Source organism: Podarcis pityusensis, assembly GCF_964106645.2.
Source record: "Podarcis pityusensis genome assembly, chromosome: 1".
NCBI classification, from domain to species: Eukaryota; Metazoa; Chordata; class Lepidosauria; order Squamata; family Lacertidae; genus Podarcis; species Podarcis pityusensis.
The window spans coordinates 43,515,654-43,528,807 of record NC_138028.1 but is presented as its reverse complement, the minus strand read 5'-3'; the positions used below and the strand labels follow the sequence as shown (position 1 = coordinate 43,528,807).

At 41.3% G+C, this 13,154-nt stretch overlaps 1 protein-coding gene across 12 annotated transcripts in view; it reads left to right on the top strand.

Moving 5' to 3' along the window:
- Positions 1–13,154, top strand: part of EXD1 (exonuclease 3'-5' domain containing 1) — a 23,786-nt gene extending 10,632 nt beyond the window's left edge. For all 12 annotated transcript variants that reach the window (XM_080997050.1, XM_080997054.1, XM_080997043.1 and 9 more), the window contains 9 exons: positions 1,345–1,402; positions 2,349–2,479; positions 3,335–3,402; positions 5,535–5,621; positions 6,442–6,546; positions 6,693–6,773; positions 7,917–8,060; positions 10,671–10,862; positions 12,277–13,154. In XM_080997050.1, the coding sequence (XP_080853176.1) occupies positions 1,345–1,402; positions 2,349–2,479; positions 3,335–3,402; positions 5,535–5,621; positions 6,442–6,546; positions 6,693–6,773; positions 7,917–8,060; positions 10,671–10,862; positions 12,277–12,948 (1,538 nt within the window). In that variant the 3' untranslated portion in view covers positions 12,949–13,154. The remainder of the gene's footprint in view (positions 1–1,344; positions 1,403–2,348; positions 2,480–3,334; positions 3,403–5,534; positions 5,622–6,441; positions 6,547–6,692; positions 6,774–7,916; positions 8,061–10,670; positions 10,863–12,276) is intronic.

Below are 13,154 nucleotides of genomic sequence, written 5' to 3'. Positions count from 1 at the left end.
GACTCTCCTCTGTAGCAATGAATTGGTGGCTGCTAAGGTATTAAGTTGTAAATTAGGAAATAGCTTGCCTCTTCCAAACTTCTCTCAATCTTAGGCTACAAACCTCTCCCCTTGGAGTAAGCCCCCTTGAACAGAATGGGATTTACTTTTGGGTAAACTGGATTATACAGTAAGTCTTCTGTTTGCAATATGGTTATAATAATAATAATAATAATAATAACTTAGCCTACACAGTTATTGATAGATTACAGGCAAAGCTCAATAAAAGCATTTAGTAAAAGCTCTGAGAACTATATGGAGGAAGGGTTGACATGAAAGCATTTGAAGGTCATATTGTAAGCCTGTAGAACAGACATTTTCAGAAGCTTTTGCCCTGCTCTCTCTGAAATGTACACCTTTTAAGTCTTACCTCAAAGCCTGTGTTTTAAAAGGACACTTTTATTCCTGTGGAGGCATCACACACCCGTTACCCTTGCAACCTTTCCCGCCCTTGTCTGCTGCTGAATGTCTCGCCTTTTGTCATGGGAATGATTCTGCTCTATTTATTAATGGCTGCACTCAGCCTGCCTTACCAGGTTGGTCTGGCCCTCTTAGCATAGGCCAAGTCTAGGAATTTCCATGTTTGGCACAGTTTAGTCAAACCTTCATTAATTCTAACTTTTGCTAATTCTGCCAAAATCTAAAATGTATGCATGGAAGTTGCAATTGTCATTTAGGGACATAATAGAAATCCTTCATAACATTTTCAAACTTGCCCTTCATTGGTAAGATTCAAACCAAATTTGGGGTATGGGAGGAAAACCTACGTAGGGTTGTATCAAATGAATGGGCCGCCCAGCAGAGTCTTAGGGGCTGCATATTCTGCAGCCTTTCTCAATTCAGTGAGCCCTGTTTCCATTCTCTCCCCCTGGCCCCTTCCCTGTTTCGTTCTCAAATCCTTGTGCACTTCCCATTCACCTTTTCAAGGACCTTGTTTTCAGATCCTGAATAGGCAGCCTGTTGTGGAGAGCATAATAGTACTGTAATACTAGCTGCTTTTGTCAATAGAGCCAAAGCGGTTTTTGGAGAGATTCTGTAGAATAGGCCAGTGTAACTTCTATCCTATTTCCTATTTCCATGACATGTTTGCATTTAATTTAACCCTCTTAAGAGTCATGCTATGCTTATTGTCCTGTAGAATGAGTGCCTCTTTTCTGATCCTGGTAGCTTCCTTTCTTCTTGGGAGTCATGATTGCATTCTTCATTTGCCAGTAGAGTTTTTGGCCTATCTTCAACTTTCTAGGTATTGTGTAGTTCCACATTGAAGGCAAAATCTGTAATTGGAGCTGTATATTCATGTTTCAGTGGAATTAATTGATGACTCGGAACAACACACTGCAGAAGGAAAGACAACTCCTATCAGGTACGTACGAAGAGTTTTATCATCAAAGATCACTGGTGAACTTGGATATTAGGATACGTTAGGTGGAAAATCTTATATGTATACTGATTCAGCAAACTAAAGCAGTCCAGAAGCCTACTACTTGCAAGATGGCTGTAATCTATTGTCCCATAACCTTTTACAGGATAGCCAGTGAACTTTGCACGTTGCCTCTGTAGTTCTTAATTTAAAATAACCTCTGTTTCTGGGTCCAGCTTCTCATTATTACCCTTCCTCCACAACTGAAACAATATTTTGTGTTGGGGGCGGGGTGAGGAGTGGCATGGTCCTATGTTATGTAATTTGAAAAAAATTGAGCTAAATTTAAGGGAATCTCCATTCAGAGGTAAACAAACGTTACTTCCGGAAACCACTACAAGCAATTCCAGTTAGGACTGTGATCTTAACTCTAATTCTCCTTGCTTGCATTCTACTATTTTTCTGCTGAGGATCTTCCCTTCCTTGCTTCTAGGATAACCCAGAATAACCTCTCCTGACCTGAAGCCCATGGGTGTAGGCAGTTGCCCCCCCATCAAGTAAATAAATAACAATTATTAACTAAAAGTAGAATTTGATAGATTTTTCTGAGCACTTTTCAAAAGCAAGTAATTTAATACGACTGTTGTTGAGACATTTCATTCCAAATTTGCTAGACAGAGCCAGATAGAGGATGATGACAGGTGGGTACATTGCCCCCCACTAACACAAATCCTGGCGATGCCCATCCTGAAGCCCCATTGCCTAAATCAATTGCCAGTTCTTTTGAAAGATGTGAATGTTTGCATAGGAAGTCCTTGCTTCATGTAGAATAAAATGCCAAGAGTTTTTATGTTTACATTAGTTAAAATGTAAGGTGTGGTCTGTCCACAGTTTTACCGTAGCTGATAATGAGAATTGATCAGGGCACCCTTAATAATGTGTTGCACAGGGAAGCTCCATCTACCCAAGTGTCTGCAGTGGACAAAGGAGAACCACGGAAGCAGAACACACAGAATCCTGATTCTCTTTCTCAGGACACTCATCAGCTCAACCTGGGTAACTTCAGGTACAACTTTTCAGGTATCTACCAGAAATTCAGCCTAATATCCAAGCAGCAAGTCATAATCCCATAATTTTTATGTCATCAACTTGGGGCTCTATTTGTTTGTTTATAGGCTCCCCACACTTCACATTAAGGTCCCAGGGCAGATTACAGCAGTAAAAACAACTTTCAACTATAAAAACAGAAAATACCCTCTTCCAGGCATACCTCTACCCATAGCCTGTCTGCTTGCCCAGGCACTTTTTCAACCATTAACATAGCCTAAGCCATGTGGAAGGTTAATCAGCCCTTGAGTGTATTCAGCAAGCAATTCAGCCCAGAAATCCAGTTCAGTAGTTTATTTACAGCTGTAGATAAGATAATGGGCAAAATGGAGTATTTGTGGTTAGTGCTGCAGTTGATTGGGTGGAAGAGAATTCCTAGGACTCTAGATTCAACTGGAAAATGTGTGGAATGTAAAAATAATATGGTCGCTGTAATACAGAAAGCCTTAGCTTTTATTTCCTAGCCTTCAAATGCTTAATTTGGAAACTGTATCACTTTATATCGTTCTATTCATGTCATGGAGCAGTAAGAAAAAAGGCCTTTTAATTACAGTTGTTTCTTGACAAAAGAGGATCCAGAAACAACCTGCTTTTTAAGAGATTTATGTGTAACTTGCTGTTAACAAGCATTATAACCAAATGTTTTGAAGAAAGGGTTACTGAGTTAATTTATTTTATCTGTTTTCTAAGTATTGTTTCATGTCTCATCACAGCTTACCTTTTTTGTAAAGGAGAAAGCATAGTGTATTTTTGAATACATATTTTACAAACATATACTGTGAGCATAGGCAAGAGAAAATGTTTAGTATGGTATCTTTTTAACTGCAGATCAAGACAAAGGGGAGGACATAGAATATGTTGTTGTTGATCAATTTCAGAAGCAATTTGGTTCTGCAGTGAGTATAATATTGTTACTTTTACTTAAGGGTTCCAGTTACAGATGGGTAGCCGTGTTGGTCTGCCATAGTCGAAGTAAAAAATTCTTTCCTGTAGCACCTTAAAGACCAACTAAGTTAGTTCTTGGTATAAGCTTTCGTGTGCATGCACGTGTATCTGAAGAAGTGTGCATGCACACGAAAGCTTATACCAAGAACTAACTTAGTTGGTCTTTAAGGTGCTACAGGAAAGAATTTTTTACTTTACTTAAGGGTGTTTGTTTTGGTTGCTGTTCTGGGAAATTGTAGTTTAGCCAAGGATTTCTAATGGAATACCCAGCACCAAACTACTTTTCCCAAAGTTCATTGAAAACTCTGACCAATCACCAAGTGGTATAAATCTAATATAAATCTGAATGTCTAGAATTCATCATTTGTTAAATTTGTTTCCAATTTTTCCACTAAATGATACAGCAGTGAGCAACAGTAAAATCCAAAATAATAATCAAATCAGAAAAGAGGTATGTAAAACATAAATCAATAAGAACAACAGCCAGTTGAACAAATTGCAATATTTACAGTGATTAGCTCAGTTTGTTAGAACACGGTGCTGATAATGCCAAAGTTGCAGGTTTGATCCCCATAAGAGACAGCTTCATAATCATGCATTTCAGGGGGTTGGACTAGATGATTCTCAAGGTCACTTCCAACTCTACGCTTCTATGAGAAAGTCAGATTGTGCTTGAATAAAAGTATCTTTGCCTGTCTGGCCAGAAGAAGGTAATCCAAGAAGATCCTCAGAGATTCTTCTCTGACAAGGAGTTTCAGAATTTCTCTCCTTTCTTGATCTTCTACATGCTTCAGAGGTTGAGAGGAAAAAGGGGAGCCTCTCCTGAGAATCTTGAAACACAGGCAAGCTCATATGATGGAATGCAGTATTTCTGATAATCAGACCCAAAGTTGTGTTGGACTTTGTATGTTATAACCAACACTGAATTAATGCCTGGAAATTTCACCAGTAGCCATTGAAATTATTGCAACAGGCTTCTTGTAACTTGTCCTGGTCAATGGTATGGCTATAGTGTTCTGATATATGCCTTGAATGACCATGAATAAACGAATGGAAAATCTGGCCATAAATCAAAAGTACAACTGTTAATCACTTGTTCAGGCTTGTTGTTGGTGGCTCTTGCAGGAGTGTGTGTGTGTGTGTGTGAGAGAGAGAGAGAGAGAGGTGTGTTAAAAATCTAAAATTTTATTACCAATTCTAAATTGAGTTTAATAATTTTTAGTGGATTACTTTAATTGTATAATTTGCCCATAGATGAAAGAACAGCATCTTAACATACCACCTTGAGGTAACCACAATACAAAGGGTATATTGTTACATGAGAAAATAACATAGTAAACACCATCTAGGTGGGAAACTTTTGTTAGGCTGTAGAATGTCTTACACCTAAAACTTTGTATTTAATGGCACTGTCTGAATAAACACTAGTAATGCTCAAGGAATGGAAACCCTGGGTTATTTTTATCTTTACACTTTGCTGATTATCCCTTGTTTCTCACTACCTCCGATGTATGCTGGGTGTGAATTTTTTGTTTGTCACAAATGAGGCATCACGTTCAGTGGCGTAGCGTGGGGGGTGCAGGGGGGGCCGGCCGCACTGGGCGCAACATCGGGGGGGGGGGCGCGCTCGCACTCGCAGCTCTCTGCCCCTACCTGGCTCACTCACTCTCTCTCACTGCAGTGCTGGCTGTGCGAATCCGATCCGAGCCGCTGGGTCGCCGCCCATTGTGGAGGGGGTGGGTGCCAGGCGTGCGGTGCGGAGAGAGAGCGAGGGACTATCTGGGGGAGGGACAGTGCAGCGGCCGCCCAGCGCAGCGCTGAGCGCGGGAGAGAACCACACCAGACCAGACCAGGCAGCAGCAAGAAGAAGCTGGCAGCGGCGGCAGGTTAGGGGTTAGGGGGCGCAAATTACTTGCCTTGCCCCGGGTTAGGGGGCGCAAATTACTTGCCTTGCCCTGGGTTAGGGGGCGCAAATTACTTGCCTTGCCCCGGGTGCTGACAACCCACGCTACGCCGCTGATCATGTTTTCTGACCTGTCTTCTTCACTCTCCTTTACCTAGTAGTTTCTCCCCTTCTCACTAGATGGTGCACATCAAAAAGCAGAATGTTTGTAGTGTAGCAGCAGAGGGTGTCAATTTGTGTCGCCATGGAAAACTCTCTTGGTTACAGGTAAGGAGGAATATTTTATAAGCACTTAACATTGCTATTTGGAACCTTTGGGCTGAAACTTTTGATTTTGTGTTTCTTAATCAGTGGTCTTCTTATAACCAAGAGATACCTAACAGGAACAAAGAATATGCTGTATCTGGGGTTTCAGTATAACTCCCCTTTTCCTTTCTTGTGTTGTTATGTAGCCCTTTGTTAACATACACAAATATATTCCTGGGGCCCTCTAGAGTCCTTTGGGACCTTCTAAGCCATGGGTAGGCAAACTAAGGCCCAATCGCCTTCTAAATCCGGCCCGCGGACGGTTCAGGAATCAGCGTGTTTTTACATGAGTGGAATGTGCCCTTTTATTTAAAATGCATCTCTGGGTTATTTGTGGGGCATAGGAATTCGTTCATTTTTCCCCCTTCCAAAATATAGTCTGGCCCCCCCACAAGGTCTGAGGGACAGTGGACCAGCCCCCTGCTGAAAAAGTTTGCTGACCCCTGTTCTAAGTGGTTCAGAAGAACAAACCCTCTAAGTAGATTTGCTTCCCCTACTGCTTGAAGGCAGGAATGCATTCTGGAAGGAAGGATTTTGGCTTTCTTCCTTTGAAGCGCCAGTTCTGTTCTTGCCTTCACTCAGAGCACATCATATGTATCCTATTTGTCTTCTCTTTTGTCTCAGGTGTGTTTGTTTGTTTGTGTTTGTGTGTGTGTGATTCTGTTAGGACAATAAGATTCATATTATGAAAATATTTCATAAATATTTCATAAATATTTATTAATATTTAAGTAAAACAGGTACGTATAATTTTTGTTTCTGTCCTGTATATTTATTATAGATTGCAACAAAGAGCAAGGTTTTCTTGTTTGACGTTTTCCTTCTGGGAGCTCGAGTGTTCAAGAATGGACTCCAAATGATACTGGAAGATCAGAACATTTTGAAAGTAAGTATTTGTCTAGCACAGGGCATCTGAGAACCTATGTAGAGAAAATGTGAAATAACGTAGACATGGCAACATCAAATTGCATTTATTTATATATTACTTTTATCTCACCGACTACTACAGTACCTCTTCCTTATTTTCTTTAGGTTATCCATGACTGCCGGTGGCTTTCAGATTGTCTTTCTCACCAGTATGGAGTTATGCTCTCCAATGTCTTTGATACACAGGTAGGTAGCTTGTTAGTTACTTGTTCTCTAACTAGATTTTTCAACACACTTCTCAGTGCTGCGTATCTATTGTTTGTTTTCATTACTTGTTATTACATTTTCTATCTCACCTTTCCTCCAAGGAGCTAAAGTTGGCATATGTGCTTCTTCTCTCCCCCCCGCCCCCCGCTCCATTGCTCCATTTTATTCTCCTCTGAGATGCAAATTGTTATATGATACTGAGTTTTTAATTACATTTTATTGTTTTATGGTGTAAATTGTCATCTTTCATAAACAAATAAGTATAGCTGCAATCCTAACCCCACTTACCTAGGAGTAAGCCCCATTATATTCAGTAGGACTTATTTCTGAGTAGACATGGTAAAGAAATAAGTGGTTGGGACAGAAGAGCCACGGGTTCGATTCCCCGCACCTCCACATGCAGCTGCTGGGTGACCTTGGGCTAGTCACACCTCTGAAGTCTCTCAGCCCCACTCACCTCACAGAGTGTTTGTTGTGGGGGAGGAAGGGAGGAAGGGAAAGGAGATTGTTAGCCGCTTTGAGACTCCTTAGGGTAGTGATAAAGTGGGATATCAGATCCAAACTCTTCTTCATCATCATAATCATCATCTTCAAATTCATAAAGAAATATCTTACTTCAAGGGTGTTTGTCTTCAATTTCATGTGTACAATATTTCACAGAATCCAGGGGAAAAAACTGAATTTGATAGATATCTGAAGTCTGCTTGATTAATTATATACTTCTATATCATAAGAAATATCAAAGCGGTTTACAATAATATATGTAATGAAAACATGTTAAAAAAAATCAGCAATCAGTTAGCTATTATGGGAAGATGCTTTCTTAGTTGCCTGCATAAGCCTGACAGCAAAGAAAAGTTTTCTGCAGGCGTTTAAAGGTTGAAACAAAAGATCCCTGCTGAATCTTCGTTGGCAGAGCATTCCACAGGACTGGGCCAATGACATTAAAGGCTCGGGTTCTTGTTCCTGCCAGATGAACCCCGCCAACAACCCTCCTGGAGAAAGTCTCAGTGACCGATCTTGAATATAAGGGTTTAGGCAGTTGATGTTCTGTAGAGTTAGTATGCTGTTAGCCAGTAAAGTGTGGGCATGACATACTGATCCCTCGGCTTCCTTTCATAGGTTGCTGATGTCTTGCAGTTCTCAGTGGAAACAGGTGGCTTCCTTCCTCACCGTATCAGCTCTCTACAAGACTGCTTAATGCGATACTTGGGGATGCCCTACAGACGCATCACTTTCATGGAACAAAGGCAGCGTGTGATTGAGGTAAGTGGGATGGAGCCATCCCATCCTTTTCTGGAAAATCTGTTCTGGTGTAGCCAGAATATATGTTATTAGCTATGATTATGGTCCTTTAGATGCTACTTTTATGGCAGTTATGCAAACCTTGTCAAAGAGAGGGTATACTCCATATTTGTTCATTAGTTTGGTTGCCGGCACAGGACAAGGTACTGCAAACAGTAGAATAGTAGAATCATAAAATTGTAGAGTTGGAAGGGTCTCTCAGGGTCATCTAGTCCAACCCCCTACAGTGCAGGAATCTCATCTAAAGTAAACCTGACAAATGGCCATCCAACCTCTGCTTAAAAACCTCCAAGGAAGGGAAGTCCACTTTCTGAGGGAGTCCATTCCACTGTCAGACAGCTCTTACTGTCAGAAAGTTATTGATGTTTAGTTGGGAGTCTCCTTTCTTGTAACTTCATAGAATCACTGGGTCCAGGGGGTATTCACTGGTGAGTTCTTAAAATAACGCAAATGTGAAATAGTTGTTCTTATAAAAAGAAAAAGTAACTTGCCCCCAGTATCAGTACTAGAGGCCTGGAAAATGGCCAACGATACATCCGCTATTAAAAAGGAATCTGGGAAATTACATGCCAGATAGCTTAACATCTTTTCCAGGTAAATTGGTGAAAAGCATTCCTAAAGAAAAAAGTAACAACTGTATAAGACTCTTGCTTAAGTAGAATTAACACAGTTTCTGCAAAAATAAATCTTTCTTCTAAGCAAACTTAAAAGCCATGGATTAAGAGTTCTCTTATGGACCCACTAGCTCAGGGGTCAGCAAACTTTTTTAGCAGGGGGCCTGTCCACTGTCCCTCAGACCTTGTGGGGGGGCCAGAGTATATTCTGAAAAAAATTAATGAACGAATTCCTATGCCCCACAAATAACCCAGAGATGTATTTTAAATAAAAGCACACATTCTACTCATGTAAAAACCACCAGGCAGGCCCCACAAATAACCCAGGGATGCATTTTAAATAAAAGAATACATTCTACTCATGTAAAACATGCTGATTCCCGGACCATCTGAGGGCCGAATTTAGAAGGCGATCCAAATCCGGCCCTTGGGCCTTAGTTGCCTACCCATACACTAGCTGGTTAAATGACAGGAAGCAGAGAATACAAATAAATTGATTGTTATCATAATGGAGAGATGTGAGAAGTGGGGTTCCCAAGGGTCGGTATTGTGATCTGTGCATACTATCCAACTAAGTCATACTTGGAGTAGTCAGTGGGTTTAAGCAACTTAAGATCTCTCTGTTTTTAGGAGGAATAAAAGCCCATTTTTCTACATAGGGCAGGAGATGGTTCTGAAAACACTTGGAATGCAAAGGTGTTATCAAGGAGTCCAGAAGCAAGTAGTTCTCTATAAACATGTTCTTGGGAGGAAAAGGGGTACAGGGAAAGCCTAGGGAAATCTCAGGAGTGGAAGGAAGATGAAGGTCTAAGAAGCGAATATTATAGAAAGAGTAAACAGGTAAAGGATAGAAGCATCGGGGAAACAAGAAACCAAAGTTCACAAATGGCTAATAGAGGCTTGGTATGAAAGATGCAAGATTCTATCGGGCGCAGAATACTAGGTATTTGTGTGTTCTTACCTGGGAGTTCGTCTTACTGAATTTATTAGCGATTACATCTGCGTAAACTTGCATAATTTGTTTGTTTTTTTAAAAAAATCTGATATTGCTAATATGAATCATGTTTGTTTAGCGTGGTTATAATACTTAGCATTTATATAGTATATATGACCAATCCTCAATACTGTCTTGGTAATTCTGTAAAGTAGGCCGGTATTCTCATACAGGAGATGGAGGGCTGCAGCTGAGAGTAAATTGCTAACCTAAAGTCACGTGGTGAGATCATAGGAGAGGCAAAATTCAGCCCAGTGCTTCCTGATGCACAGCCAGGCATGTCCAAAGTCCGTATTGGCGGCCTAATCTGGCCCGCTGGTTGGTTTAATCTGGCCCTTGCGGCAGTTTTTATCCCCCCCTAAAAAAGCTCAACAATTCTGGTTTGGCCCTCACGCATGTTCACTTCATCAAATCTGGCCCTCTTTAAAAAAAGTTTGGGCACCCCTGAGAAAGTCTAAGCCAATAAGTTATACCAGCAATTGCATTTTGTTTTGTTTTTTTTAAATAATATTTATTGCTTTTATACCTTACAAAAAGAAAAAAAGAAAAAAGCCAAAGAAAAAACAATACAATACTATAAACAATACAGAACGCAACATTAACATTAACACATTAAACAAAACAAAAGCAAAAACAATTCAAAAAACACACATCATACCATCTCAATATCCTCTTTCATTCCCTTGTTTCATCGACCTCCTCTCACCTCCCTTTTTGTATTCCATTTCTATTAATTGTTTCAGCAAATCCTTTCCATCTTTCTCTATTTTCTGTCATGTAATTATCTTAACATATTTTAACCTTATTTTCCATTAATACTATAATACTTATTTATACTTAATTCCTTAAAATATTTCTACTAAAGCCGTATAATTCCCTTCCAACACAGCAATTGCATTTTGAACTGCAGTTTGGGAAGTGTTAGTATTATTATTTTTTTCATTTTACATTTGGGGTATGTAGGAAAACCCCGAGATATGGTTTGTGCGACCCCTTCCACCTGCATTGCTGAAAGTGTTGGCTCTGGAGGCAGCATACCTCCTCCCTCTCCGCATGTTGCTACTCGATGAAATCATGTCTGACTTAACAACTTTGGTGGATGGATATCTAAATGCCTTTCGGGAAGGATCTGCAGATCCACTGGGGAGCACAGAGGTAAGTGAAACTTCAATAACTTTCAACTTCCTTATTGCTGCCAGTCTTGTTTTTAGATTTCAGAACTGCACTTTACTGAGGTTTGATACTTGTTTGTTTGTTTGAATCCTGTTCTGCTTTCATTTTCCAGGAGATTCCAAAGCAATTCACATTATAAATCACAAAAAATTAATTGGAATTGTTTGTAACACCATCATAACTAAATGCAACAGGAACCAGCGCTAGTCAGAGAACGCCTGAGTGAAGAGTGTTTAGTTCAGGGGTTGGCAATTTTTGTGTGGCTTGGGCTGCTTCACGGTCCCACAGACGCCACGGTGGGCCAGAGTGTGTGCACGCACGCATGCGCAAACACTATTTCTGACGCTCCTTCTGGCACGCAGGTATGCGCAGCTTCCCATTGGCTGCAGGAGCCAGCCAATGGGAAGCCGGCCAGCGTTGTAGAAGGTGGTCCCCACTCTGCTCAGTGCCGGTTTAGCGCGGTGCACGGGAGCTGACCGAGTGGGTGGCAGGAGTCCCCAGGCAGGTGGCGGGGGGGCCATGAGCCGATTAAACGACCCCCATGGGCCGCTTGTGGCCCATGGGCCTTAGGTTTCCGACCCCTGGTTTAGTTGATGCTAGTGAAACCACCCATCATTGGTGCCTGCCTAGCCTCAGTGGGAAGAGCAATCCACACCCAGTCAAATAACCTCAGTGTTGTCTACACTGACTGGCAGTGGTTTTCCAGGCATTCAAGCAGGAATCTTTTCTAGCCTTACCTGGAGATGCCAGGTATTGAAGATGTGCCTTTTTGCATGCAAAGTCAATGCTCTTACCACTCAGGCACACCTCTTCCAATACCAGATCCTTAGTATTATGTTTGATTGTCTTATATCTCCTGCCAGTCCTCTTCGTATGAAAAATGGGTATTTAAAGGACTTACCTGAGGAATGTGACCACAAAGAGCCAACACACACACACCCTGCCCAGAGGGGAGCAAGCCTTGAAAAAGTTGAGCTGGTTCTCCTCCCAACGTCAGGGGATCCAGTTCCCTTCCTCACAGTGGGTACCATGCAAGAGTAAATATTACTTGCAAAAATAAGAGTGAAATGCTAACACACACACATCCAATAGTGTTGGGGTTAGGAGGATGCAGTGTTTGTGTCAGCTGAGAGGCACATCATTGGCGATGGTAGGGATTTATCACAACAGAGGCATCAGTAAGTGCCTGCCAGTGTTAGGCAGCAGATAGCCATTTAAATGGGTTGCTTCAAGGTGGGGATTTTCAGGCCCCTCATTGGCAGGGATCTAACACAGCTGGAGTAGAATGTATTGAGCCTTTCAGTGTTTTAGCTCCATCTGTAGATTTAACTATTCTTGAAACGGTAATAAAAAGTATATTACAGTTCTGATCTACATGCATGTGATTTTTAATTAGATATCCTGTATGGAGCTACCACAAGAGCTTAGACAACTGGCAGATTTTTACAAGGAACGAAGAAAGAGGGCAATGCAGAACTTCCAGCTGAATGAGGAAGGTCTCCTCATCAGAAAGCAATTAGAAACTATGGGAAGAAGGGTAGCAAAGGCGAAAGAAAACCAGAGAGAGAGTACTGGCTTAATTCTTTCTAGTAGGGCAGTATCCCCTAAAACTACCAGTCCTCTCCACCTCTTGGGTCAAGATGATCGGGACAACTCTGAAAAAGAAGACTGGCAGGCAAATCATTGTAATAATCAATGGGCAACAGTTGGTGCGAGTAATGTTGAATCTGAAGCAGAAGCAAGACGTCCTGTTTGCTGTAAATCAGTACTGGGAGCATCTGAGGTGAAAGGAAGAAAACCATCTCCAGCGTTCAAACCGCAAACAAAGGTAGATTTGACTTTAGAAGAGGAAATAAAGGAATTGTTGACAGAAGGCAAGAATGAAGACAACAAATCTGTTTCTGCCCTTTCACCTCCAAAAGCAAACAATTCTAGGATCCCATTTCAAGCTGTAAAGCAATCTAGCCAAACTCTGTCTAATGCTGCCATGAGTAGAAATCCCTCTTCTCAAACAACTCATGATTACTGTCTCCAGGTTCCCACAAGACAGAAGAATAGGGGGAAGTGATTTGGCGGTTCACTTTGTCTTGCCTTGGGGCTGCCAGCCCCAAGCCCTGGAGGCAAGGAGCAGAAATAGTTTCCTTTTCAAATTCATTATTGGAAGACTTCCATTAATGGAGCATATTCTGGAGGCAGCTGGACACAATACCCTTCATGTTGTATGGCAGTTTCCTGCTCCTATAAACAAAATTGATGTTACTGGTGTTAATTCTA